This window comes from Microsporum canis, genomic scaffold (genome assembly GCF_000151145.1).
Source record: "Microsporum canis CBS 113480 supercont1.1 genomic scaffold, whole genome shotgun sequence".
Lineage (NCBI taxonomy): Eukaryota > Fungi > Ascomycota > Eurotiomycetes > Onygenales > Arthrodermataceae > Microsporum > Microsporum canis.
Genome location: NW_003299169.1, coordinates 45,778 through 70,654, shown reverse-complemented (window position 1 = coordinate 70,654; position 24,877 = coordinate 45,778). Strand labels below are relative to the sequence as shown.

General features: G+C 47.8%; 11 protein-coding genes across 11 annotated transcripts; 4 read left to right on the top strand and 7 right to left on the bottom strand.

Moving 5' to 3' along the window:
* Positions 1–525: 525 nt before the first annotated feature.
* Positions 526–1,862, bottom strand: MCYG_00033 (protein kinase domain-containing protein; the record flags this gene model as incomplete). The annotated part of the gene is made up of 2 exons (XM_002849883.1): positions 526–1,202; positions 1,337–1,862. 2 exons carry the CDS (start codon positions 1,860–1,862, stop codon positions 526–528), a joined length of 1,203 nt encoding a protein of 400 aa, XP_002849929.1.
* A 1,283-nt stretch (positions 1,863–3,145) lies between these two features.
* On the top strand, positions 3,146–4,971 carry MCYG_00032 (conserved hypothetical protein; the record flags this gene model as incomplete). Its single annotated transcript, XM_002849882.1, has 2 exons — positions 3,146–3,403; positions 3,505–4,971. The coding sequence occupies 2 exons, from the start codon at positions 3,146–3,148 to the stop codon at positions 4,969–4,971; spliced, it is 1,725 nt and encodes a 574-aa protein (XP_002849928.1).
* A 474-nt stretch (positions 4,972–5,445) lies between these two features.
* Positions 5,446–5,947, bottom strand: MCYG_00031 (conserved hypothetical protein; the record flags this gene model as incomplete). The annotated part of the gene is made up of 2 exons (XM_002849881.1): positions 5,446–5,631; positions 5,681–5,947. 2 exons carry the CDS (start codon positions 5,945–5,947, stop codon positions 5,446–5,448), a joined length of 453 nt encoding a protein of 150 aa, XP_002849927.1.
* Positions 5,948–8,372: 2,425 nt separating this feature from the next.
* Positions 8,373–9,254, top strand: MCYG_00030 (conserved hypothetical protein; the record flags this gene model as incomplete). The annotated part of the gene is made up of 1 exon (XM_002849880.1): positions 8,373–9,254. One exon carries the CDS (start codon positions 8,373–8,375, stop codon positions 9,252–9,254), a length of 882 nt encoding a protein of 293 aa, XP_002849926.1.
* A 227-nt stretch (positions 9,255–9,481) lies between these two features.
* Positions 9,482–10,653, bottom strand: MCYG_00029 (rapid response to glucose protein 1; the record flags this gene model as incomplete). The annotated part of the gene is made up of 3 exons (XM_002849879.1): positions 9,482–10,227; positions 10,292–10,549; positions 10,623–10,653. 3 exons carry the CDS (start codon positions 10,651–10,653, stop codon positions 9,482–9,484), a joined length of 1,035 nt encoding a protein of 344 aa, XP_002849925.1.
* Positions 10,654–10,935: 282 nt separating this feature from the next.
* MCYG_00028 (vacuolar protein sorting-associated protein 28) lies at positions 10,936–11,763 on the bottom strand (the record flags this gene model as incomplete). Its single annotated transcript, XM_002849878.1, has 3 exons — positions 10,936–11,325; positions 11,381–11,617; positions 11,674–11,763. 3 exons carry the CDS (start codon positions 11,761–11,763, stop codon positions 10,936–10,938), a joined length of 717 nt encoding a protein of 238 aa, XP_002849924.1.
* A 212-nt stretch (positions 11,764–11,975) lies between these two features.
* On the top strand, positions 11,976–13,191 carry MCYG_00027 (nucleolar Complex 2 protein; the record flags this gene model as incomplete). Its single annotated transcript, XM_002849877.1, has 3 exons — positions 11,976–12,890; positions 12,963–13,061; positions 13,156–13,191. The coding sequence occupies 3 exons, from the start codon at positions 11,988–11,990 to the stop codon at positions 13,189–13,191; spliced, it is 1,038 nt and encodes a 345-aa protein (XP_002849923.1).
* Positions 13,192–14,178: 987 nt separating this feature from the next.
* On the top strand, positions 14,179–16,838 carry MCYG_00026 (conserved hypothetical protein; the record flags this gene model as incomplete). Its single annotated transcript, XM_002849876.1, has 10 exons — positions 14,179–14,227; positions 14,257–14,328; positions 14,378–14,530; positions 14,580–14,713; positions 14,745–14,908; positions 15,088–15,364; positions 15,479–15,742; positions 15,813–16,147; positions 16,233–16,563; positions 16,620–16,838. 10 exons carry the CDS (start codon positions 14,179–14,181, stop codon positions 16,836–16,838), a joined length of 1,998 nt encoding a protein of 665 aa, XP_002849922.1.
* A 116-nt stretch (positions 16,839–16,954) lies between these two features.
* MCYG_00025 (molybdenum cofactor biosynthesis protein 1 B) lies at positions 16,955–19,326 on the bottom strand (the record flags this gene model as incomplete). The annotated part of the gene is made up of 2 exons (XM_002849875.1): positions 16,955–17,793; positions 18,006–19,326. 2 exons carry the CDS (start codon positions 19,324–19,326, stop codon positions 16,955–16,957), a joined length of 2,160 nt encoding a protein of 719 aa, XP_002849921.1.
* A 791-nt stretch (positions 19,327–20,117) lies between these two features.
* MCYG_00024 (general amino-acid permease GAP1) lies at positions 20,118–22,044 on the bottom strand (the record flags this gene model as incomplete). Its single annotated transcript, XM_002849874.1, has 3 exons — positions 20,118–21,180; positions 21,268–21,685; positions 21,753–22,044. The coding sequence occupies 3 exons, from the start codon at positions 22,042–22,044 to the stop codon at positions 20,118–20,120; spliced, it is 1,773 nt and encodes a 590-aa protein (XP_002849920.1).
* Positions 22,045–23,841: 1,797 nt separating this feature from the next.
* MCYG_00023 (ABC transporter) lies at positions 23,842–24,873 on the bottom strand (the record flags this gene model as incomplete). The annotated part of the gene is made up of 1 exon (XM_002849873.1): positions 23,842–24,873. One exon carries the CDS (start codon positions 24,871–24,873, stop codon positions 23,842–23,844), a length of 1,032 nt encoding a protein of 343 aa, XP_002849919.1.
* Positions 24,874–24,877: the final 4 nt, after the last annotated feature.

Below are 24,877 nucleotides of genomic sequence, written 5' to 3'. Positions count from 1 at the left end.
GGTGTGGTCTTCACCTCTCCTTTCACTGATCTGGTTGCGCGATTCCCTCCCCCCTTTTCCTCCCCGAGTTTAGGTTGTGCTGATTCTCTCATTATTATCTTAACCAAGTGTTGCTTGTTACTCTGTCCTACTCCCTACTCATACCTGCCCTGACCTTTTGCTGTCTTCTTCAAATGTGTTCAAACCATCAAAGTACCCATATCTTCTGGTGACATCTTGCTTTGTGGCTCCCCCCCCCGGGGTAAATTGTTCATTTAGCCCCTGACGATAATGAAATATTAGTTTGAAATCCGTTCTTTCATTTGACTAGTTATACTACACTAACACTCAGTTATTCGGGCCCAAAATAGAAGTTGATATTTCCAACATAGGAAAAGATATCTTTACTTGTCTATCGTTTGCTATATGACGATGTCTCTTTGGAGATCTGCAAGAGCCAAAATACAGCCAGGCCATAGTAATTGTACTTTTGTGTCAATGATAACAGACATTTATATGTAGATTCGAAGTGTATGGAATTAAATATCAAGTGTACCTGTCCATCAGAGCTTTGAATGGGGGGTCCTGGAGAAGCTCAGCTGCGGTTGGACGTTTCTTCGGGTCAGGACAAAACCCTCGGCGGAAAATTGAAGAGACAAGCTCCAGCTCGGCTGTATCAATGTCGCTACGGAGAAGTTTCATATTTTCTTCGAGGGTTAGTTCGGGATCTGGCTTTGTATCTTGATCATACCATCGGTCCTCATACTCCCAAAAATGACGTCCCTTCCAGCTCGTAGGTAGGGGCCCAAGGATGTTCACTATTCCTGGGATCACACTACCACCAAAGATGCGTCCAAAAAAAGTTAAACCCAGGAAAAGTTCAGAGAATACACACATGTAACTCCATATATCGCAGGCTGTGCTGGGTGGAAAGCCATGAAGCCGTTCTGGAGAGCAATATTTCACGGGTGGCCGGCCTTCTCGTTCAGGCGTTACTGGTTCGCCCACATTAATGGCAAGGCTAAAGTCTCCAAGATAAAATGTGTTTTCCTGTAGGTCCACTGGAACCGTTACTGGAGTAACTAGCTGTCCCGGTTTCCAGATATCTTTATACCATGTCTCGATGGGCAGCTTACGAGGGCGACCAAGTCGTTCATACTTGTACTTCCTAGTATGATTTTTGAACGGAGAAATGCCTTGGAAGCAGTTGTAGGCTGTCACATCTGCAGATAGATAGTGTTAGTAATGCTGTTTAAATGTTTGCTGGAAAGACTTGTAAATAAAATACCTCGATGGACAATCCCAGCCCTATGTAGGTTATCAAGAGCCTCAAGTATTTGCCTGGCAGCCAACATACGTGAAGCCATTGACATGTTCTGAATCTTAACATAAGAGAGGCATTCACCGACCCAGGGAAATACCAGAACCTGGTGGCAATTAGAACCTTCGCCCTGGAGCGAAAAGGTCCCCAGGCAGATCATAAGATGGGAAGTGTCCTTGACACGCCAAATAATCTGTTCGTGTATCTGAGCTTCATGTTTGCCTATCTCGCTCGAGTCTGTGATTTTAAGGGCCACGTCCGTCTGCTTTTCAAGGTCGTAGGCTAGCCAGACGGTAGAGAAGCCGCCATGTCCGAGTTTATGGTCGATGCGGTATCTGCCATTGAGAATTTCTCCTATGCAGACTGGATAGAAGACTCTTGATGACGCCTCACTGCAATATCTAGAGCAGTCCTCGCTGTAATCATCCACATCATCCTCTTCTTTCTCCGTTGTTACAAAGTCGCCCAGATCAGAGCCACCATCGTCGGGGATGCCATCACCTCGCGGGGGTATCTTCACGTCCTGCGGCGTCATTTGCGCCAAAGTCTCAGTACTCGCCATAACTCGTTGCTAGCAAGTCTGAAGGTGAGGTAGGTTGGTGCGAGTTACCAAGCAGGGTCCCCGGACGGAAGTGATCGGAGGTTAACAGGCTAGTTAGCACCGTCACACACGGGAAATTCCTCCAACACTGCAAACTAGCCGCTGACAGCGACAACCTCAACACCAGCCTGCAGCAACAACAATGGAAGCAATGACGAGTCAAGGGTATCGCCGTACATTAGCTGCAACTAGTTACCTTGTCATGCACTTTAAAGGCAGCTCCCAGCCAATCATTCACTGTGCGAGGCAGTGAACGGCGAGGGCGAACACCGGTGCAACGGTCTACCTAGGTGGAACCGGTGGAGCAGGCGGATATCGCCTGTTCCGACAGTTAGTTCTTCGGCGCTTATTAATTGGAAGGATCGACCTGGCCGACGGCTTCGGCTTGCTAAGATTTGGTGCCTTACAATGTCACCGACCGAAGGTCGAATAGTTACCGAAGACCTGGCTATAAAAGTAGGCCAAAGTCCGTACCATTTCATTGTAATCAATCAAATTGGATTCCATCTTATCAGAATCTGCCACTACACTAAAAGGAGTGAGCCCACACTAATAGTAGGCAGATGTTGAAGTTTGACACATCTTTATATGCTCGTTGTATATTCGCTTGGTACGCTGATTTGTTGACCAATCACTATTCCGCGCCAAATAACCCGTAACAAGCATCATGGCTAATGCCTGACCGGATCGTCACAGCTTATAATAGTCTATACCAAACATAACCGGTATATATCCGCTTCCTCACCCACTCATATCTTACCTAACGAACCGTACCCGATACGGCTTGACGCATTGACCGTATTGTCCACGGGCCGGCCCGTAGCTTCCGCATTTTCCGCAAGTTTACTTTTATTTTTTAGAGTGTATTTGGTAGACCTTGTTGATATCTCCCACTTTAGTTAGTGCCTAAGTTTGATTTATAATGCATTCAGGCCTACTTAGAGAGTAATAATAGTCCCTCCCCCTTCCCCTTTGGTCCAACTTCCTAGCTATGCATTTCTCTGCACACAGCCACAGCTTCTCTTTATTTTCCCTTTTCCACCAGATATCCAGATACCCAGTTACGCGTCTAGTAGTATAGTCACAACTTGCTGTATACCAACTCACACACGACTCTCCTTCCCCGGCTCTGGCTAAGTTTGCTATATCGCAAGGCGCGCCACCCAACAAACTCATCCACCGATTCCTGCTCATCTTGTACTTGTTTGAACTTACCGTTGTTGTTGCTGCCTTGGTAATGCGCAATGTCTGAATTACAGCAGCCACCACCCGCGGTACAAGACGTGCCTCACAACGACGTGCCTCACAACGACGTGCCTCACAATAGCCCTGGATTATATCCCTCGCTTGAGACTGAGAAACGCAACTCCGTGGCCGAATTGCCAGAGGACCAAGACTCGCCCAAAAAGAAACCCCTTTCCTTCTACTTTGCCTTTCTTTCCCTCGTCATCATGGTCCTCATTGTATCTATCGACTCTACAGCCCTAGCCGTCGCCATTCCTGTAAGTGCCTTTTGATCTGCATCTTTGACCTGCATCTTTTGACCTGCGTGTGTGATTTTGAATAAAAACTTGAATTGCACTAACAACGCTCTGCCCAACAGGTTCTCACCAATCAATTGCGCGGTACGACGCTCGCAGCCTTTTGGGCTAGCTTATCCTTCATGTTATCCGTCGTCATCACTCAGCCTCTCTACACGAGTGCCTCTGATGTCCTCGGCCGCAAGCCTCTTCTATATACAGCCTTTATCCTCTTTTTTATCGGCTCCATTGTCTTTGCCGTCGCCAAAAGCATGTCCGTTGTCATCCTTGGCCGTGTCATTCAAGGTCTCGGCGGTGGTGGCCTCGATGTGCTCAATGAAATCATCGTCTGCGACATAACCACCCTCAAGGAGCGACCCTTTTGGCTGGGTATCTTGGCCATTCCCATGGCTGCTGGAGTCATCCTGGGTCCTGTCTTGGGCTCCCTCTTTAGCGAGTACGTGGACTGGCGCTGGATTGGATGGATCAATTTGCCCCTCGTCGCCATTAGTGCTGGCTGCGCCGTCTTGTTCATGCACTTGAAGCCCATGGATGGATCCTTCACCTCTAGGCTTATCAGGCTCGACTGGCTCGGCATGGCCCTATTTATCACCGGCTCTACCCTCTTTGCGTTGCCGCTGAGCTGGGCCGGTGCCTTGTACGCTTGGTCTTCGTGGAAAACAATATTGCCTTTTATAATTGGCGTCATTATTCTGGTTATTTTCGCCATTTATGAAAAACGCCCTGCCGAGGCCGTCATCCCTTATCGTTTCATGACCAACTTAACCACCTTGGCGACTCTAATCGGAGGCTTTATCCACGGTCTGGTGCTATATCCATCGCTGCTCTACCTACCCCTCTTCTTCCAGTCTGTGTTCCTCGAGTCGCCTCTTCAGTCAGCTGTATCCATTCTCCCACTCTGCTGCATTCTCATTGCCTTTAGCATCATCACCGGCTTCGCCATTGATCACCTCCGCCGATATCTCTGGCTACTTTGGGCATCTTGGGTCGCCATGGCAGTTGGCACGGGATTGTACGCACTCTGGGATGAAAAGGCTACAGTGGCCATGACGGCTGGGCTCCAGATCATCGCTGCCATTGGCTTGGGCGTCCAGTTTGTCGTCCCTGCCGTCGCCGTTCAAGCAAGCGTAAAGCCCGACGACCAAGGCTTGGTTGTTGGTATCCTTGTCTCGTTCCGTCTCTTCGGCGCTTTGGTTGGCCTCGCTGCCGGTTCCACTATCTTCAGCAGCGTTTTCGCCACGTCCATTGTAAAGGCGGAACCGCTTCCTGAGGTTCTGGCTATCCTTCGCGACTCATCGGAAGCTGTCGGGTTTATTACCCACCTGCGTGAGGTTGACGTCTCCCCCGCAGTCATGGTTGCCGTCCAACAGGCATATAGAGACGCATTCCGAGCGTTATGGTATCTCATGGCCAGTTTTAGCGCATTTGGCTTTGTTTCTTCCTTGCTTGTTAAGGAGCTGTCTCTTGAGACAGAGGAGGTTGGGCGACAGAATATAGAACAGGACAATGACAAGCAGGGCTCACCTTAGCCAGAATTTTTTCGTCAAAAAGCGAAGGAAGATTAAAAAGTTGGTGATTTTTCATGAACGATCCACGCAGCCTTTAAAAGCCTTGGATATGAAAAGATTGTCGCAATTTTACAGAGCCTTCTGAAGCGTGGCATATTTTCCTCGGAACCACAAGCGAAACTTGCCTTTCCATCTCTCTTCCCTCCTCCTGCTGCCCAAGGCACGCAGCATTTAGAATCTAAAGTTGGGGGGTCGTTGCTAGAAGAATCAATTCGCCCAGTTTTCAAGATGGGAAAGGAGTCTGACAATGGCCATGCGAGGCCCTGCGAACACGAGGCTATGGATAACCCGTCTCTAATAGAAGGGGCCGTAGCCGATTGCCCGAAATAAAGCATTTGCTAACGAAATATTCATAGAAAGTGAATAGTTTATACCCCGCATTACGCCCTAGTCATCACCTTCCTGGTGATTGTTTCTCTTACTCCCAGCTTGCCCCTACAGAATGCGTCGGAGTAAGGCCTTGAGGAACCCATCCTCCTTAGCGGCTGCTTTGGGGAATATTTTGCCCTTTGAGACTGTATATTCCCTAAGCGACTGGGAATTCGGAAATTTCGTGGGAGCCTTGCCCGTTCGACGGGCGTCGATAAGGTCAACCAGATTAACATGGACCTTGCTGAGCGCCTTTCAGCCTGTTAGCTATGTCAAATCCAAAGTATCAGTGGAGACAGACCTTCCGGCATTTCGTGATTGTGTCGATGGGCTCTCTGATCTGAAGTTCGAGGCAAAGAGCTTGCCAGTTCTGCAGCTTTGTCCCGTCTGCGCCGTAGTGGGTGGCGAATTCTGAGGCTAAGAAACTTGCCCGCTCCCTCTTGTAGGTCTTGGATTTTTTTCCCCAGCCCATATGACGTGCCAGGCGGGTAAATTCGTCGCTTGAAGACGCAGTTGGATTGGACTGAAAGCCCGGGAAACGAGAGTAATAGTCAGGCCCCATAGCCATGCGATATGCTTGTATATGTCAAGTGGAAGGTGGATAGACTCTCTCAGGTGCCTGGGAGGGCAGCAGGCTATGTACGTGTTATAACTGGCGCCTCTCACTGCCTCTTGGTGCGGCATCGCCTTTAATAACTAGCTATCATGGGTCCGCAAGGTACCTAAAAGTTCCGTAACATAGGGCGCTTAACAGTTCGAAGGTACAACCAAGAACGAAGTCTCGTGGGGGCTGAACAGGGCCATTTCATCTCTCACCCCATCGCCATTGACCTCAGCCACGCAAGCCCTCCGCCGGCAGCAGCCAACGCTCCACCAGCCTGAACACCCCCGTTAATCGCTGCCAGGCCCGCGCCACCTGCGCCAGCGCTCTACGCCACTGCAAACAGGCTGCCAGCCTGTAGCCAGAAGAGGGTTCTCAATTCCCCATTCGGTGGCCTTGATTAGTTATAGATTTCAGTTTTTGCCTATAAAACAGGGAATAGCACAACTAACCTCGCCGGCGCCCTGGTAAACAACGTGAGTTATAGTATAGCCTCTAGACCTTCTATCTATTATTATCTAATTCTATATCTATTTATTACCTTTTCCTATACTTATTTAGTTGCTAAGGCATTATTTTACTACTCCATCATGTCTTGCAAAGGCTCAGCCTCCGAGATTTTCCTTGCCATTTATTTGATGATGCCAAGACTCCGACTCCGGGGAAGTGAAAATAAGCATAAGGCTTAAGATATTATGTAATGAAATAAAGGTAAATTATTGGTTGTATTGTGTCTTAGCGTGTAGGGAGCTGCAGAGAAAAGCAAATCCACATTAGTAGACAACATGCGACTCGGGGGAGAGATAGTAAGAACAGATAACGAGAAGAGACAAATAAAAATAAAATAAAAATAAATAGACTATAATACATACCTTGAGCCATTTCACGGTAGGAAGTAGGCCACCGCAAAATTCACATTGTTTCCTATCACGAATATTATTATGCTTACATCTAAAGCACATCATATTTACGGTCAAGGTTTGAAGGAGTCAAGTAAATAATATACGTTCTTGGATAGCTTGATGTGCAAGTTCTTGGGATGCTGTGGATTTGCTGATTTTGATCTTGTGTGATGTATTATTGTTGAAGAGAAAAGTAGATATCTTTAGAGAACTAAACTACTTTATATAGTTCTCTAAGTCTAACATTTCATAGAATTCCTTGCTCTGCTATTTAGCTGTAGATAGCTTCTGCTTGAAGCCATTGTAGATAGAATCAAGCAGAAGCCTAGTAAAACTGCCTTATACAGATAAAGGCTACATTGGTTTTTTAGGGAAGAAGATCATTTATCGCTTTTTGAGCTAGAACGCTCTACAATTGGTGAAGATAGAAAGCCCAGTTGATCTATAGATAATGTGCTTAATCTATAATTCAAATATTCTGTAATTAAAGTATGTCTTTGTATATAAACTTTATCTTATGTTGGATATGAATCAGGAGAAGGTCTGCCATGTGGTCTGCGCAGATAATAGCTAGGGTATAATGAGTTAGTTCCTGACATATAGACCGCAGTGTGCCTGAGGAGTCTAGTTTTAATTTATTTGGGGCTCTATCGAAAATAATAGAAATGATCATAGATCTTGTTGATGACCATCTTGTAATATTCATTTCTTGTGCTTCTAATTTTTTATTGTTTTTTGAGAAGGTAGATTGTAAAAGGAAAGAAAAAGATAAAGATAAAGAAGACAAAGAAAAGGAAATTCATTGAAACCGCCACCGATATAGGGAGCAGAGAACAATATCATGTGTTTGATGTCGAATGATTATAGGCGGCATATTTCACCTAATAAATTTGTACGCACGGCGATGTATAGGGCTAACTGCATCCGTTGGAAGGGAAGTTTCTCAAGCCCAGGTTAATAGTAACGTCCGGAGACGGAACTCTCTTTAAGCCATCTCTGTGGTGTTATACCGAGTTACTTTGTATATCCTGGCGGTAGATACTCCTTAGTCGTATAGTATTTTTTCCGCTATTAGCGAACGAGTGTCAGGGCTATAAAGAAATCCTCTAAATACCACGTTTTGACAAGGAGATATCCGGAGCTGGAATTCTCTTTAAGCCATCTTTATGGTTTTATGCTGAGTTTGTATATCTTGGTGGTAGATACTCCTCGGTGGTGTAGTATTTTTTCCGCTCTTAGCGAACGAGTGTCAGGGCTATAAAGATATCCTCCAAGTACTACGTTTTAACAAGGCGATATCCGGAGCCGGATCCGGTTATAATGTTGCTTTTGAGTCTCATTGACAAGGTCCTCAAGGATGGCCAGTTAGTTGCGGCACAGCTTTTCTATAAATTGGGCGTGATGTTCACATGCTAGACAGCAACTCCTATCCATTGCCTTTCTACTCACCAATCGGTTAGATTTTTACACTCAAGCAGTACTCTATTCAAATGGAAAACGTCGACGCCACAGAAAAAAAGCCAGAGTGCCCGAATTGCGGCTGGGCAGATCCACCATCTAGTCTCTATAAAAGTCGAATCAAACTTTTCTACGAAGTCAGCAACCGCGGTTTATGGCATATTGGATCGGACATGATCCTTAAAGAAGATCCATTCGATAAGTGGAATACTTCGGAAGTGGCCAACATCCAATTCATTAAAGAGAATACCAAAATTCCCATTCCGGCAGTTGTGAAGGAATGGGTCCAGAGCGATAACCAACACTATCTTCTTATGGAGCGCGCACCAGGAGAGACGCTTGAAAAGCTATATCCAACGCTATCCCTCTCTGACAAAGAGCGGATCGCAGACCAGGTGGCTGAGATAGTGCACCAGCTCAGACCATTGCAGTCTCCCCAAATTGGCGGCCTTGGAGGCACGCCGCTACATAATGGCTGGATCTTCATGAATAACATGGAACCTGCTGGGCCGTTTTCGTCAGATGATGAGCTTTGGGATTACATGAAAGTTCGCTTAGCCAAACTCCCAGAGAAAGCAGTGGCGAATCTTCGAAAGCGCATGCCAAGCTGCAAACCATATACCTGGACTCATGGTCACTTGGAACCAGGCAATATTGTGATCAAGGATGGAAATGTATCTGCAATCCTCGATTGGGAATTTTGTGGGTATTTTCCAGTTTGGTGGGAATATGTGACATCTGGAACAGGGAGCCCAGTTGATGTGGAATGGCTGGGGCTGTGCAGAGATAAGATCAGGGATGCTTATCCGGAAGCCATGATGTTTTTCAGAGATCTTGACAATTTGCGTTTCTACCCGCATCTTGATAAACAGGGCAAAAAGACACTTAAGAGACTGATGGAAGACAGCGAATAAATATAGCACAGCTACCTGTGTTATGTCTTAATCAGTGTTGTTGGGGTAGTCAGATTCGTTGAACGTCGATAAAAGGCAAATAGAAGAAGGGGATAGTTAAGTTAGTTGACTGTGGTGCTGAAGTCCAAATGAATAAAAAGACAGTATTTTGGTCTACTATTCTTCATCAGAACGTTCTATCCGACTCCAAGTCTATGTAAAACCTTGGGATCGTACTGTTCATTAAATCATCGCTGACCAACGTGTTCACCCATGTGCGGCTCCCAAGCCCATACCGACCACCAGCAGCGAACCCCGACAGGTAAACCGTCCTTAGTAGCCCAGTCGTCATAGCCTATCTCTTCTCCTTCTTCGAGGACCCTTAGCCCCAAGTTGTGTAATCTTTTCTTGAGTTCGTAGACCTGTGGTAAGTATACTTCTCGTAGAGGTAGCTCCAAAATGAGCCTTGACCGGTATTTCGAAGAGAGATGTACCTCTATCGCTTGAGCGAGCCACCTAGGGTGATCAGGGGAGTATAGTGGATCAGCAACTAGGACGACATCGTACTTATCAGCACTATGCAGAGAGATGCCGAACTGGAGTGACCAATCTAATACGCCAGTGGTAATGCTTGACCCAGTCTCGGAAATAAGATCGTTGTTTAAAGATACGTTATGCGTAAGATTAGGCACAATTGGAGGTAGATCTGTGAGATGAACGGTAGTTGCAGCGCCCCATATTGCAGCGAAAGATATGCCCACTAGACCAGTACCTGCTCCAAGCTCGAGGCTCCGTAAGGGAATATTTTGATCTCCCGAAGAAGGAACCAAGGCGGAGGAATGGAGGGTGTGGAGACGTTTAGAAAGCAAATACGAAGAGACCCAAGTTTTATTTCCGAGGTTGTCAGAGGTCAGCGATGGCTCATGTAGGGTGATCAAGAACTCGGAAACAGTGTTCAGTGGAATGGTGAATTCTCTGGACATAGAAGGCATGGCTACCAAGAAGAATTATTAAGTGTTCGGTAACGAGGCCTAGACATGACATGACATATATCATACCATTTCTGCCTGCTCGTTCGCAAAGCCTGGCGCTTGCAGCATCCCATATACTCTCTCTTGAACTATCCGAGTCGATCCAAGACAACGAGCTACCAACTACCGAAGTGAGGTACCTGCAGATACCTCCGGCCTGCAGCTGTACAGCCCTTTGACCTGAAGTCTCTTCAGTAAAGGCGTGCGGGCGAATTTTGAGTAGGTCTAAGGCCTGGAGAATATCGCTTGCAGGAGGTTTGGTATGAAGCTGTGGGAGGTCAAGGACTATAAGAGCAATACCAACTCATTAGCTTGCTGGAACGGAAGCGGTGAGGATCTTGAGAGTAATTTTGAATACCATGGGTGGGGTGGCTATCAGGATCTCTCATACTCGAACGATGATGGAGAAATAACGCCGTCCAAGGCGATATATGAAACTGGGTTCCTTTCGACGTTGCACAAGATCGTTCCAGTAGTTATGCCATATTCAGGCCTTCTCTTTCCTTTCTCTTTTCCCTTTTTTTTTTAAATGACTTGGCACATGCACAATCTTATCAGATCGCTTAGTAAGCGATATTTGGTAAAGGAAATGATAACCAACTTGTTACGGCGAAAAGGAACCATTTGGTAGACGAGGGAGGATCCCAGCAGCATCAGGGCACACCGCGGGATCAGTTCAGAGTTGCCTTGAAGCCTTGATACGCCTGCTCCATTTCGAATGCCAACTCCCTGGCCTGGTCTTCGCTAAGTTCTTCTGTTGCCCTCATTTGATTCAGCGTGATGAGCCATTGGATTATTTTCCCTCTGTTTTCGAAGTCGTGTTCCGTTACTTTATTCACCGACTGGATAACTTCTGATAAAAGGGGATGAAGCGCATCTTTGGAAAGCATGTTAAGTTTCAGCGCGTCGAGGAACGTTATAAAGTTTTCCGTGGCAGTGAGTATAAGGCTTCCTGAAGCCGAAGGTCCTGCAGTGGTATTATGGGAGAGTGAGTGAGAAGGTTGTTCGACAGTAGCGGGAAGGCCGATACGTAGTCGCTCAGTGGCGCGTGGACATTCCATCTGGATAGTATCATTAGACCAGCATCTTACAACCTGAGAGTACACAACAGCATACCTCCCAAGTACGCTTGAACGTGTCTAAATCGACAAATTCGGCCGCAACAGCATCATCACTTAGAATGGACTTGTACTGCTTTAGCAGCCTAGCACACATCTCCGTATACTCCGATTCTGTAACGGCATCCTTGATGTATGCCTTTTCCAACCCGTCCAACGTTACGATAATACTGTATATTTCGGCCAGTGACTCGTATAGATCTCTTTCTGCTGGTGAGGAAAACGGTTTGACCTCCTAGAGCCAGCCTTCCAGTTAATAAAGCACCGAGAAACATGGAACCAGGTCCTTACCTCGTCTAAGCTGATGGTTGCCGATAGTGCTGTGTTTGGGGTATAGCTATACGGCGTCGGAGCATACGACAGAGGCCTTTGAGAGTACATCTTGTCTATCGCTTGATATCTCTGATCGCTTTTATTGCTTGCTCTTTGATGTTTTCGTATCCAAAAAAGAAGCGTGACTTTTTTGTCCGTGCACCGGAAAGTCTTGGCATTTTTACACCAAAAACCAAAATTTTCTTGAAGCTAGAAAATTTCTATAAATTTTGCGACTCGCACGAATAATCAATATCGACAGCTGCCGCAATAGGGACGCTGGGTTGTTCAAGATGGGAACTAAGAAGTCTACCAAGAAGTTCGAAAAGAACCATCTTAGGGATACGATTGACCGGCGACGAGAGTTCTCTAAGGTTAAACAGCGGCACCAAATCAGAGACAAGAAGAAGACCAAAAATGCGGCAAAGCTTGAAGAGGCTGCCAGACAGGAAAATGAGATGAAATCGACCTCCGATGGGCCGCCGGATACATCTTTTTCGAATATGGCGGTAGATGACTTTTTCGCCGGCGGATTTGAAATCGCAGACGTCCCTGCAACTACGAAGCCCTCCAAGAAGCAAAAGAAGGATGTTGGCCCAAAAACGGGTAAAAGGAAGCGAGTAGAGGATAAGGATGACGCTGACATGCAAGACCGAAGTGATGATGAGAGTAGTGCAGCTGGCTCGAGTGAAGAGTCAGGCGGGAGCGACTCGGACAATTTGGAAGCTCATAAAGACCAATTGGAGGCTCTGAAGGAGAAAGACCCTGAATTTTATAAATACCTGAAAGAAAACGATGCCGAACTTTTGGAATTTGGGGATCATGGTGATCTTGCTGAGGTTGACGAGCTAAGCGAGGCTGAGGAAGAAGAGGCCCCCTCCTCGAAAAAGCCCAAGAAATCCAAAAAGCGCGATGAGAAATCGGACCTGATGCCCGACAAAACCCTCAAGCTGTCGATGGTGAAACAATGGCAGAAGTCAATGCTAACACAGCATTCGTTACGCGCGACAAGGCAAGCGGTTCTAGCATTTCGTATTGCGGCTTATGTTGATGAAGAGGATAACAACGAGGACCGAAAATACACCATATCCAACCCTGACGTATACCACCAGGTTTTGATAACCGCGCTCGAGGAAGTTCCAAAGGTCTTGAATCATCATCTCCCCATTAAAGAGACAGCTGGCGGGAAGATAAGGGTTACCCTCGATTCAAAGAAATTTAAAACCTTGACGCCTCTCATAAAATCTCATATTTCTTCTATCCACCAGCTCCTCACTACACTTTCCGACGCTGCAGCATTGAAGCTTACAATATCTTCGATTGAGCCGATGCTTCCGTACATTTTACCGTTCCGAAAGCTGCTAAAGGTACTTGTAAAGACTGTTGTTGGCCATTGGTCAGAGGCGTCAAATTCAGAGGCCACGCGTATAACTGCCTTCTTGATACTTCGGAAGCTGCTAGTTATCGGGGACGCTGGAATTCGAGAAACAGTTTTGAAGGCCAGTTATGAGGGCGTTGTTAAAGGCAGTCGTAGTACCTCTGTTCACACTCTGCCCGGGATAAATCTGATGAAAAACTCCGCGGCTGAGCTTTGGGGCATCGATCAAAATATTGCATACACAGCGGGATTCACCTTCATTCGACAACTCGCTATTCATTTGAGGGGTAGCATAACCAACCCAACCAAGGATTCTTACAAGGCTGTTTATAACTGGCAATATATACACTCGCTGGATTTCTGGTCCAGAGTTTTGGCAGCCCATTGCGATCCTCTAGTCGAAGCTAAGGCGGGAAAACAGTGTGCGCTCCGCCCTTTGATATACCCTGTTGTGCAAATCGTCCTTGGAGCCATGCGCCTGATTCCTACTGCCCAGTACTTTCCGCTGCGGTTCCAGCTCACTCGGTCTCTTCTCCGCCTATCCCTTTCCACAGGGACATATATTCCTCTATCTTCCGCATTATTAGAAGTCTTGAACTCTGCAGAGATGAAAAAACCTCCAAAGGCGAGTACACTGAAACCTCTAGACTTTCCGACCACAATTCGCACACCCAAAACCTATCTTCGAACTCGGGTATACCAAGATGGTGTAGCTGAGGAGGTTTCTGAGCTCCTTTCAGAGTTCTTTACACTATGGACTAAAAATATTGCTTTCCCTGAGCTTGCCCTCCCTGTGGTCGTGATGCTCAAGCGCTGGCTTAAAGAGATTTCATCCCGTTCGTCAGGGAACAAGAACCCTAAAATTTCTCAAAATTTCATGCTTTTGATACAGAAACTTGAGGCAAACAGCCGCTGGATCGAAGAGCGAAGGGCGAAGGTTACCTTTGCGCCCAGGAATCACGCAGAGGTAGAGGGGTTTTTGAAGGGGGTTGAATGGGATACAACTCCTCTGGGCGCTTTCGTCAAAACCCAAAGAGTCCAGAGGGTAGAGCGGGCAAAGCTGCTTGACAGTAGCCGGGCGCAAGAGAGAGAAAGTAAGCGAAAGAATGACGATGATGATACCAATATGTTGGAGGATGATTCGAGTGATAGCGAGTAATTAACTGCTATCTTTGTATAAACAGTCCTCTTTAGCACTACTTCTAAACTTATTTATTTGAATACGCCATCTTGTGGCATCACCAAGACTAAATACAGCCTGACAACAATACATCTACCAGCCACGCCATTCTTTTCTTTTCTAAGTTAACTGGATTTCCATTACCCAAATTTGGTCGGTTCTACAATATACCCAACAATCAATTGAACTAGAGATTTCGAAACTATCGTTGGAGTTTTTTATCTTAAGAATTATCAAAGCGAGACAAACGGCTGGCAACAGACTTATGCAGCAGAAATGCCATAATGCCATATTTGCAGGCATGAAACAATAACTAGCAGCCTTAAGTATGTCAATTTAGCCTTAGGCTCTCGGTTGTGTTTTCAACTATGATAATGATGTGTGTGTATCCGGGAAGTTCACCAATCTGTCGCAGGAATTGCCGCTCTTATAATGAGCTAACGCAATCCTGGTCTCATCTAGTTTGATACCTTAAGATAGATAGAAGTCTAGTTATCGGTTTACACCTTTGCCTCTCAAATCATGGCAATAGCCCAGGCAACTGTTTGCTATAGGGGCCGTGGACCACCTTGTAGGCAGCCTTTTACTCCGCGATGTAACCCAGGTTTGGGAGGAATATCATCTCCAGTCAGACACCGGATAACTGAGGTTTACGAGTAAGCCCTTTCTCTTCCTGGTAGCTCTCACATTCTAATATGTCATACAACTAGTGGAGGGCCGCATATTCACTCTGAAGCGGTGAAGCAGCTAGAAAACAGTGTGGTTGCAAGAGGAAATGCAGGACTTGATTCGAAGCTTATGAATCTATGAGTAATTCGCTGAAACCCATTGCTAGACCTGGATACGGTGGTGTAAACCAAACTCAGGTCAAGCTTTGGGTTAATTACTTTGAAATCCGGTGGCTCGGATCGATCGCTCTCTATCGATATCAAGCATTCCTTGACAAACGCAGGAGGTTGAATGACACTTTCAGGGCACTGGAGCTTGATAGGTTCCTCCGAAAGGTTCGGGTGCAGATATCGTACCTGATGGAAGGGGATCACCTATTCACGAGTGTTAAGACGATCCAGTATGTTGAACGACGAAATAATGTTATTGGATCAATCGACAACGTACGATTCAAATAGTCTAGTAGTGGAAGAACAAGGGAAGTCAGCGTTAGAGAGTACTATCGTCAAGGTCAGTTTATACATCTTCCTTTTTAATCTATTTTAACTAATATATAGCTGTATGTAGCTCATAATATCAACCTCCTTAAAAGAGAACAGATAGTAGTAGACGTCGGGACGAAAGGAAAGGCTGTGTATATACCAGCTGAGCTTTGCCATGTTGTTTCTGGCCAGGCTACTCGTCATAGACTCTCGGCTAGGCAAACAAGTGACATGATTAGAGTGGCTTGCTGTCGCCCCAGGCCTAATGCAAACGCTATAGTTAAGAGAGGTCTACCGCTTATGGGAATGGCATCAGAGGCAAATGGCATAAAAAGACCAGTAAGAAAACACCTCCCACTGCTAAACGTTGTTTTCTTTTCATACTAGATTTCTAATGCATAGCCTATAGGAAGATTTTGGAATTCAAGTTGCACGTAACATGCTCGCCGTCGCTGGGTCAATACTCTTGCCGCCGCAGCTTGTGTATAAATACCCATTGAAAGTGACAAAGCCGGGAAGTTGGAACCTCTTGAAAAACGTTGCATTTAATCAGCTAGGTTTCTTTTGTCCAGACAGAGGCGTGGGATGTCTTGTTATTACACATTCTCCAGGCAGAGATACTCCCGAAACCGCAAAATTCATGGCAGAGCTCGGCCAGCATATGATTAACTACGGAGTCAACTGGCCAGTGGAACAGATATCCACAGATGCTATCAAGCTAACACGAAGTGAGAAGGAGAATGAGTAGTTGTTTGACAAGTATTTCTTGCGTACCAAGAAAGCAAGGCAAGCATTCACCGTTATAGTTCTTCCTCGATACGATGCGGAGATTTACAAAAAATTTCGCTGACGTGAAGTATGGCTGCCATACCCTCTGTGTGGTACCAAAGCCTCCGAAAAATGGTGTCCCAGGCGCACCCTTGGAGATCAACCTGCAACCCTCATACCTGGCAAATCTAGCTCTCAAAATTAACCTAAAGCTTGGAGGCGTAAACCACCAACTTGAACCAATACGCAATTCCCAGTCGTCGTCTCGGGTTATGTATCTGGGGATTGATATGACCCATCCAACGGGGACCGAGTCCATACCAGATGCTCCAGCACACTACGTTGTCCTGAGAGATGAAAGCAGTTTTACTGCCAACGAGCTGCAAACTATGGTATGCATTCTCTCCTTTTTGTCCCCTCTGAGCCTTGCCAATAACTTTTCTTGTAGACACATAACCTGTCATATGTCTTCGGGAGGGCTACAAGGTCTGTCTCGATCGCAACCCCAGCATACTATGCAGATATCCTGTACGAAGGAGGGCGATGCTATCTTTACGATACTTTTCATCGCCGAGATCACCTTGCTACTGCTCCGTATGACGAGTCACAGTCTAAATGGCTCTGGGGGGTACATGAAGATTTGGCGGAGACTCTGTTTTATCTCTAGCTGTGATCCTCTCCAATGTATCCTTTTTCTTGGACTACGCTTTTGTTTCGTTACTTGTCAAAGTTCTTCTTTTATGTATCTCTAGGCCTCTTTTCTTTTTATTGTAGACCTGATGTTTAATCGCCGTTGTCATCGGGGTTGATAGCACGAATGCCTTCCTCCCAATCACCACTTTTCCCTCCTCGTTTTCGAACGACTCTCGCTTCACCTATAACCATCCCCTTGTCCACTGCCTTACACATATCGTACACGGTAAGGGCCGCGCCCAAGACGGAGGTCATGGCTTCCATCTCTACTCCTGTTCGTCCAAGGCAGCTAACGCTAGACGTAACGAGAACACTTCCATGGGGCCCATGACATGGCTTGCCTTGTTTGTCCGACATGCTCCCATCTGAATGGGGTGAACATATGCTGATATCCACTTCTATGCCCGTTATTCCTAGGCCAGGATGAGCCAGGGGAATGATATCTGCCGCCTTTTTAGCGGCCATTATGCCAGCTATACGTGCAACTGCGAGCACGTCCCCCTTTTTCATGAGGCCGTCCCCCGTTGTAAGGAGTGATATTGGCGTGGGGTTCGAAAATGATATTCGGCAGACTGCAGTAGCTAAACGGTTGGTTTCTGGCTTATGAGCTATCGATGTCATGTGGACTGTTTCACGGGGAGTAAGATGTGGGAGCTGCGCATGGGATGTAGTCGGGAGATCTGAGACAGTAGTATTTCCTGCCTGTTCGGATTTCTGTGAAGCTGGAGATGGTGACTCTGCTCCGGCTGGGGTTTCTATAATTGAATATAAGCGGATCTGTTGGTTTATCCGCTTTTTATGAGCAAGCATATGTAAAGGGGTAGGCTGCCACCGGAGGAGAGAATTGGCATTTGTTGAAGTCCATGTTGGTGATCTGGCTGTAGCGGTTGGGTAGGAATTGTTATCGTATGTGTTGCTAGCTGTGTCATCTAAAAGAATAACCAGGCTTAGCATATATATAGTTCAATTCAGGGGGAAATGCCTAAAGATATGTATATTTGCATATATGTACAGTCAACCACGGGCCGATCGTGACGCGTTCATAGTACTTTCATGGTATCATAATCAAAAATATATAAACAGTGGTATAGATGTCCGCCACCACCCCCTTAAAACAATAGATAAGAGCGATCCTACCCACCGATCAGTATCATGGGACGGTTCTTCATATTCTCCAATATGCCAATTCCGGCGTGTTTTGCCTTCTTTCGTTTGACGGCGGCGCCAATTATATTCAAAAGGTCTCTTTCTCGTTCATTGGCTGGATGGCCATCGTCTTCTGCTCGAGCAGCCTGCCTAGCCGACTCAAGTAAGTTCAATGACTGCAAGGCATCCTCGTAGATGGGTTGATTGTTATTCTCCTTTCGGATCATATCCCGCAGAGACACTTCTGTATTACCAAAAAGACACACTTTCAGGTTCCCGTCACTGGTTATCCGGAGACGGTTACATGTCCCACAGAAGTTATGGGTCATGCTGGTAATGAAACCGACTTTTCCTTTGAAGCCAGGGACTTGATACGTCTTGCTCGTATCATTCTTGTGGTCAGGAACCTTTTGAAAGCTCGGATACTTCCCTTTGATGACATCCAACATCTCCTGGTAGGAGAACATCTTGCCTTTACTCCACTTGTTCCCGTCGAACGGCATGTATTCGATAAAACGTACTTCAATCGCTTTATCGCGACCCAGCTCGACAAACGGGAGTATCTCCCGGTCGTTCATGCCTCGCATAACCACGCAGTTTATCTTCAGCTTGATGCCAGCACTGTGACAGTCGTTTAGCTCCAAGATCTTCTCGATACTCTTCATCACGGCTTCAAATCCTTTGCGTCTTGTCATGATCTGAAACTGAAACGGGTCGAGGGTATCTAGGCTTAAGTTGACTCCGGTCAGCCCTGCTTCCGCCATGCTGTCGAGTTTACGGTGAAGTGATATCCCATTTGTAGTAAGACACAGCTCCTTCAGACCATCACGGCGTAGCTTGCCGAGTTCCTGCATCATCGGCAGTATATCCTTACGCACCGTGGGCTCGCCTCCTGTCAGCCGTATTTTCGTCACTCCCTGGGATACAAACAAGGTTGATAAGTAAACGATCTCTGGGGTGGTGAGCAGATGCTCTGGCGGAGAGAGCGGGACACCTTCTTCTGGCATACAGTAGAGACACCGTAGATTGCAGCGCTCGGTGATGCTGATCCGAAGATAGTCATGCTGCCGGCTAAATGTATCCGTCAAGAAAGAGGAGAACGGTTTGGCATCCTTCAGCGCGTTGAGACGAGGAGGCAACGCTGGCAGTTCAGACGGCGCCTGAGGAGACTTTTGAGCGAGTGGATGCGGCCTATATGATGGCTCCCTTGAAACTGCCTGACTGCAGCTGCTTGAATACCTGCGAAGACACTGGTTTTGCAAGGATATGCCAGCGTCTCGAACTCGCTGTGTGATGCGGCTGCAGCGGACGGCCATGTCGAATAAAAGAAGGCCTCGGAGGGAGGCAGAAAGTGACGGCATGCAGGAGTTATGGCATTTTATATATAGGCATATCAAACGACTCTCTCAACTCTCCGGCTTAGAGAAGCATTTCTCTTCCTCTTCCTTTTCTTCTTCGTCGTCTCTTCTTCTCCGCAAATAAATACGAATGTCATATCACGTGAGAGGCTGTCTACTTTCTACTATGTCGATTCGATGTAAAAAATTATCACCAACGTTCGTTATTGATAATGCGATTAGTATAGCTATTCTGTCTTTGGATTTTCCTCTATAATCTACCGTTGTCTTTCGGCATCGTCTCTTTAACGTACATACCAGATCCCAGCATTCTATCGTTGATGCCCCAAAGGGGAAACAGTGACAACAGCCGGGCAGCCGCGAGACCAAACAGTGAAGGCGACAGTGAAGCAGCAAGAGAGAGTGAATATCGCGGTGTATCATGGCATGTCACGGTGAATGCTATGGTGGATATCATGTTATGGGTGACCGCCATAGCATTCACTCCCCCCCCTTTTTTTTTATACCGGTGGACCAGTGACTCTATGCGGTGAAGATGGGGATACGCCGAGTTCATGTCAATCATTTGCTGCCATTTATCAGGTCTTGTATGTGACTGCTATCCAGCCGTAGATGGCAAGGAATAGAAAGAAGGATTAAGCTATTATATACAAAGCAACAGGGTATACCATGCTTCCGCTGCTCTTCCGTTTTTTGCGCCCCCATATACATTATAAAAATTTGAGTACGTAGAGATTCGTCAAGTCAGGTTAACAGAAAAACTTATAAACCTTCTTCCAAGTCGGCCAGGACATCCTTTCGGCCCTCTCCTCTGCTATCAGATGGGCGAGGTTAAGGTCTCGACGACCGGTGATCAGGTCCATGTCCTTTGCTCGCACCAGGGACGTGCCGTGCCACAGCTTATAGACGATGTAGAAGGTGATGACAACCGGGGCGGCAAGGTAGGTTGAGAACCAGTTCTTCACGCGGCCGGCAGGTGACAGCTCAGCGTAGCCGATCGGGGCAAACCCGGTCCAGAACTGGGCTACGAGGACAATGCAGTTGATGGCGAAGCCGATGCAGGAGCCGATCATGCCTCCTTGGGCCTGGAAGGGGAGGTCATCGACCCTCTGGCCCTGTGCCTTTAGGCCTTGACGGAACCGGATGTGGGCCAGGCAGATGGAGCCCCAGGTGAAGACGGAGGAGAGGCCGGAGATGGCCAACATCCAGGTGAATGCATCCTGCTGTTTGGAAGAAGCAGCCAGGAACCCGAACAGGCCGCACATCGAGGCGGCGATGATGGCGAGCAGCGGCCGGCCCTTACGGTCGATGTACGATAGGAATTTTGGGGCCTGTCGTTGCTCCGCCAGGGCAGCAAGTGTTCGAGAAGAGCCGTAGATGGCAGCGTTTCCAACGGACAGGACTGAAATCATGATGACAACATTCATGACAGAGTCGAGTCCTATGATGCCAGCATCTTGGATGGCGATAACAAAGGGAGAGGCCTTGACGTCGGAACTGGCGGTTCCGTTCAGCAATCTTTGGTCAGTGTAGGGTACCAGGAGGCCAACGATGGTCATGGAGACCATGTAGAACAAAACAATACGCCAAAAGACCTGCTTGACTGCGGTTGGGATAGACTTGCGAGGGTTGCTTGTCTCCGCGGCAGCCAGGCCAACGAGCTCTCCTCCACCAAAGGTAAAGGCAGCTGTGACGAAGACGCTACAGAGGCCCTTGAATCCATTGTTGAAAGCACCGGGTTCTCTCCAGAATTTCCCTCCGATGTACTCTCCATTCGGCCCACCGCCGCAGTTGATGGTGATTCCGAGGATGCTACAGGAAAAAATTTGTTAGCCAGCAGTCTCGTGTCGGCCGTATGTCGAATATCCTATCAAGTGTCCGTGGGGGAGGATGCCATACATGAACCCAATAACCGCAACGACCTTTATTATAGAGAATACAAATTCTGCCTCGCCGTATCCCCTGACTCCAAACATGTTGATGCAGACGATGAGGACGTAGAATATGGCGACCCAGGCCGCCGGCGATATGCTGGATTGCCAGTACCCAACCGTGATGGCGGCCGAGACGATTTCCAGCGGCAGCAGCGTCAGCCACATGATAGCGTAGTTCCACCCCATGGCGAACCCCCAAGCAGGATCGATGAAACGGGTAGAGTAGTGGGAGAAAGACCCGGCGACAGGGAAGCAGACGGCAAGTTCGCCGAGGGCATGTATCGTAGCGTAGAGCATTATTCCGACCAGAGAGAAGGATATCACCACCGACGCAGGTCCTCCAGTCGCGAGCGCCCTTCCAGACCCGACAAACAGACCGGTCCCTAAATAAGGGCGTCGAGTTAGCTAGTTAATATAACAGAGTCGAAAAAAAAGAAAAGCCCAGCTCACCGATAGACCCTCCTATTGCGATCATTTGGAGATGCCTAGACTTCAACGCTCGCCTCAAAGGTGACGCTGCCGTGGCGGCCGCAGCCTGCTCAGCATCAAACCCGTTGTCCGCATTCGCCGGCCGGGAAAAGTATGCATTCGGGTCTCGTCTGAAGCTGTCGATGAAGCGGGTGCGGAAGTTGGCGACTGAATTCTTGCGAGGCTTGTCTTCGAGAGAGATGCTATTCGCATGCTCTGAGATGCCGAATTTGCCATCATCGATCTCGTTCAGCTCATACTGATCTCCCGCCATGCTCGCCTATGTTCCAAAGGTCGTCTTGATAGGGCCGGTAAGACGTTATAAGGAGCCAGTCCAACCGGCCATGGACACCAGGACTGGATTCCTCGTAGCAGAAGATAGCTTGTTATTCAGCCTGTGAGCTTCAAGATCCAGGTTCCGCAGAGAGGGGGGGGGGAAAATGGGCGATGCCAGCCCTTATATATCAATTCGATTCGAATATGCTTATATGTATGACACGAAAATATGCCTATGCGAGCGCGGGGGGCGTCTAACCCGGGGTTTGAGAGCAAGGATCGATATAGCTGGCCAATGGCCAGCGTTCCAAATGGTCCCGCTAGCTTTGCCTGGCTCTCTGATGAGCGAAGGAGTCGCAAAGGTCCCCGGGAAGAGCTGGCAAGGGTTTCGTCTCCCTGATTCTCGTACTGTTTCGATATTCCCGTCTTCCGTATGGCCAACGGAGGAACACCCGGACGTAAGCGGTATCGGATGCGAGCGCTCAGTCTCCTAATCTCTCCTGTTGCTCGCTCTCTCCCTCTCTCGGTTTTCTCTTGAATTCTTTCTGTCTCCGTGGTCGGAATGTAAAACATGGTTGAAGGCGATAGCTTGACAAGCCTGCCATCAAATCTCCCCAGTGGAGTTTGCGCCGTCCAGTGGCGTCTCATCCTTGTGCTGGGTCCATGGATACTGTGGAGAGTCTGTGATCACAGGCCAGTCGAGGGGCTCTTGCAACAAGGCTCTTGGTAGATGGTGCTAGTGATATCATTCTGTGCGATACATATAACTAACCACTGGTTATTGTTATATATATGCAAGACACGACCAGCCCCCCTGCGGCCTCCCTCGTCAGCCCGATTTCAAACATCTCTCACTCCGTCTGTCGCTTCACGGCCATGATAAGCCTTTTTTCCCCTTCCTTGAGGCCGCAAAAGGACGCTCAGAGCCATGGTTGAGGGTCTCGTTACGAGAGGCGCGAAGGTTTATCTTCCGTATAACCGCCTGGTCAAGCCAATCGCTGGTCTTATTCCCCTTCTTTTCTTTTCCTTTGATGGAGTCTCTAGAGACGGTCGAGATTGATTGATAATAGCATATTTAATTGGTTCATCTGTCTTGTTGCAGTTTTCTCTTCAGATGTGGTGCCATTATCACGATGCAAAAGCTCTCCACTCGATACTCTGTGCTTTGTGCTATCTTCAAGTCGACCATCTTCCAAGACAAGCCGATGTGGAATGTTTCTTGTTATTGATAGTCTTCACTGAGCCAGAGTCCAGCTGGTGGAATATCCTGTTGTTGTTGAGAGCGTGAGCTTCCGGGTAAAAGGGAAGTAAGTCATGGCGTTGTATATACTTATACGAACGGCCTTGAACAGCTACACACTACGGAGGTCACGATGGCCACGATGACTGCGAACACTCCTGAACATCAGCAGGGGATGGCCTGATGTTTTGCCGAGCTTTGAAGCCAGCATACGGATGATTTCTAAGCACCTCCAATTCTACTCCGTATATCAAACCGAACTGACCGGTGGAGGGCCCCAGAGACAGCAAAGATACATAACGATACGGACGCCCTATCAACTCAAAACTATGGGCTTCACGGCCTTTCCCAAGATGTCTACTCTGTAGCTGGAGGAAGTACAATATAAAAAATATCCTGGAGTTCCGGCCTTCTAGCGGACATTACTCCTTTCACAGAACGAAGAGAGATATCAAGATGCATCGAGAGTATGATGATGAAACTCCGGGGGAACCCCCATCTCCATCTCTCTCCATATCTAAAATCTCCATATCCAGCAGAAATACCCGGGAAAGGCTAGGCTATCATCTTTCGGACCCGTTTCTGAAGGCTGACCTCAAACTGGTCGACTCCATCCTCCTGCAGCTGCAGCTTGCCTGACTTGAGCACGACGACATCTCGGCGTTTAGACTCGTCCATGGCTTCGGTGTGGCCCTTGGGCTCATGTTCTGTCCCACCATCGTCGCCGTCTAGGTTCTCCTTGCCTTCCACTACCTTCCGAACCAGGTATCGGTCGTGGGAGACGAGCAGAAGCGCGCCGTTATACGACGACAGCGCTGCAGCCAGGGCAAGGACAGTGTGGAAGTCAAGATGCGTTGTTATCTCGTCCAGTACCAAGATGTGCGGCATCTGCCATAGTATCCGGGCAAGGGCAAGCCGAACCAGCTGCCCCCCCGACAGCTGGCAGACGGGCACGTCTGACGCCGTCCGTCCAGGTAACCCCAACGAACTGAGCATGCCTCGAACCTCTCCTTCGTCGAGCACGCCTTCAGTCTCCCTGCACAGTAGGCTGAGACCTGTCTCTGTCGGGGACGACCTTCCGAGCTCCTGGAGCTCCTCGACCGAGTGCTGGGAGTAATAACCCAGTTTCAGTCGGGGGTGTCGAGATATCTTTCCCTGCGTGGGCTCGTTCGAGCCCACAAGCAGTTTCAGCAGTGTCGACTTCCCGCATCCGTTGAGGCCCAGGATGCCGACGCGGTCGCCCATATGCATCACAAGGTCGATGGACTTGAGCACCACTGGGCCGCCCCGTTGATATTGAAACGTCACGTCTTCCAGGGAAAGCAGCGGCCCGGGGAATCTCAAGTCTGGTGCATCCGGAATGTGAATGGATACCCCCTTCTCGTCTGCTGGAACTTCGATCTCAGCTCGCATGGAATCATGCCATCCAACCCGATCACGGCTCAGCTTGAATCTGCCTCCTGTCGCACTCACCTGCACTCCCATCCTGTCATCAAGCTTCTTCTGGCGAGATTTTGCCATCCGCAGCTTATTGTCATCTCCCGTCTTCTTGCCGATTTTTGTGTTTGTCTTGATAGTGTTCTCCATATGC